Raw genomic sequence first — 2245 nt, forward strand, 5'->3', positions numbered from 1 at the left:
ATTCTCTTGGACTCTCGGCTCCACACTCCCATGTACTTTTTCCTAGGTAACTTGTCTCTGGTGGACTTTTGTTATTCCTCAGCTGTTACACCAAAGGTCATGGCTGGACTTCTTATAGGAGACAAAGTAATATCTTACAGTAACTGTGCTTCACAGCTGTTCTTTTTTGCAGGCTTTGCTACTGTGGAAGATTTCCTGTTGGCTGCCATGGCCTATGATCGCTATGCAGCAGTGTGTAAGCCTCTGCACTATGCCACCACCATGACTACTAGTGTGTGCACAGGTCTGGTCACAGGCTGTTATGTTCTTGGTTTTTTGAATGCCATTGCCTATACTGGGGACACATTCAGTCTCCCCTTTTGCAAGTCCAATGTGGTCCATCATTTTTTCTGTGATATGCCAGCAGTCATGGCCCTCTCTTGCTCTGATAGACATGTAAATGAGCTGGTTTCTGTTTGTATAGCCAGCTTCAACATCTTTTTTGCTCTCATAATAGTTTTGGTGTCCTACATTATCATTTTCACCACCATCCTAAAGATGCACTCTGGTGCAGGACATCAGAAGGCTATTTCCACCTGTGCCTCCCACTTCACGGCAGTCTCCATTTTCTATGGGACCATCATCTTCATGTATTTGCAGCCCAGTTCCAGTCATGCCATGGACAGTGATAAGATAGTGTCTGTGTTCTACACCATGGTCATCCCCATGCTGAACCCTCTCGTCTACAGTCTGAGGAACAAAGAGGTCAAGAATGCATTCAAAAAGATTGTTCTGAAGCTAAAATAAGTTTCATGTTCATGACCTTAACTTTGGGTAGTCAACAATATCCATACTCACTTTAAGATTATTTCCATACATTAAGTTTTAATTAAAACTTGGACTCTTTCAAGTTCCTGAGCTCTTAATTTTACTTCTGCAATAGTACATTTTTCACAAAAAGGAACATATTTAGAAGAAAAATATATGAATGAGAATGTTTTTGATATTTTGGAATCCGTTTTGTCAAAATTCTTATTACTAATATAGATACTTTCATTTTTTTCCATTTTTCCTGTGACATATCATAATGATTAATCTTTGGTGTCAATATGACTGAATTTAGGATCACCATGAATGCAGCTCTTATATCTACAAGTGTGTTTCTAGAACTTTTTAACTAAGAGGGAATACGTATTCCCAATGTGAGTGTACCTCTCCTTGAGCTGAGGTTCTGTATGGATTAAAAAACAAGTTGTTTCTGTCACATCTGATTACAGATGCCATGTGACCAGCTGCCTCATATTCCTGCCACATACAATTCCAATCACCACTGCTTCCCCATGGCAATAGGCTGTGTGCCTTCTTAAGCCATGAACCAAAATAAACCCCTTCTTAAGTTGCTTTTGGTCAGGCACCTTGCCCCAGCAATCAGAAACTGATTAATGCAACTGATATACTTCTTAATGTAAAACATGCCTAGAAATGCTTTGAGGTTTTAAAAAAATGAGTGAGGGTGCAAAGGAATGTGGCATATTAGACAAAAATGAAATGTTATATGTTTATTTTTGTGTTTGATCTCATGTGTTATTAGTGAATTAAGGTGAATTAAAGAAAACCTTAGCTGGCTAATAAAAGGTTTTGTGCTCTGTATCTGAGCATGTGTGTGTGTCTGTGTGTGTCTGCATATGTGTGTCTATGTGTGTGTCTGCATGTCTGTATGTATGTCTGTGTCTGTGTGTTTGCATATAGACTAGAAATGCAGACTCCTATTTTGACTTACTAAGAACTTGCTTCCACTTCAGTGAGAGCAGATATCTTCAAACCACCGAGCTTTGAAGAAATAGAACAAAATGTTGTAGAAGGGGCAGACTCTCTCTTTTCAATGGAAACATCCCTTTATTCTCACATATGAATATCACAGTTGTTACCTCTCTGGTTTTCAGTCTCCTCGATTTTTATTAATCATACCTTGTTCATGATTCACTCCAACCCACCATCACTAAAAATGCATCTTTAAAATAAGATGAAGATCCCCAGCTTTCCTGGTTTGCAGCTTTAAGATAGCATATCTGGACTCTTCTCATAGTCTACAACCAAACAAGCCCATTCCGTGACAAATTTCCACAGCTCTAGCCATATCCTATGTGTTTTATAATGGGATAACCCTGATAAGCCAGTGTTTAAGACTCATGATCTAATAGATGGGCATGGTGTTTCACTCTTTTAGCAGCTGAGAGGCAGAGGAGATTGAGGCTAGCCTGTTTTA

General features: G+C 39.2%; 1 protein-coding gene across 1 annotated transcript; it reads left to right on the forward strand.

The window, feature by feature from the left end:
- Positions 1 to 3: 3 nt before the first annotated feature.
- Positions 4 to 786, forward strand: LOC103728522 (olfactory receptor 5B3-like; the record flags this gene model as incomplete). The annotated part of the gene is made up of 1 exon (XM_008826510.1): positions 4 to 786. A coding segment is annotated over one exon (783 nt), but the record flags the coding sequence as incomplete, so codon positions are not given.
- Between the last annotated feature and the right edge of the window lie 1459 nt (positions 787 to 2245).

Source organism: Nannospalax galili, unplaced genomic scaffold, assembly GCF_000622305.1.
Source record: "Nannospalax galili isolate Female #2095 unplaced genomic scaffold, S.galili_v1.0 C49542433, whole genome shotgun sequence".
Classification (NCBI taxonomy): Eukaryota; Metazoa; Chordata; class Mammalia; order Rodentia; family Spalacidae; genus Nannospalax; species Nannospalax galili.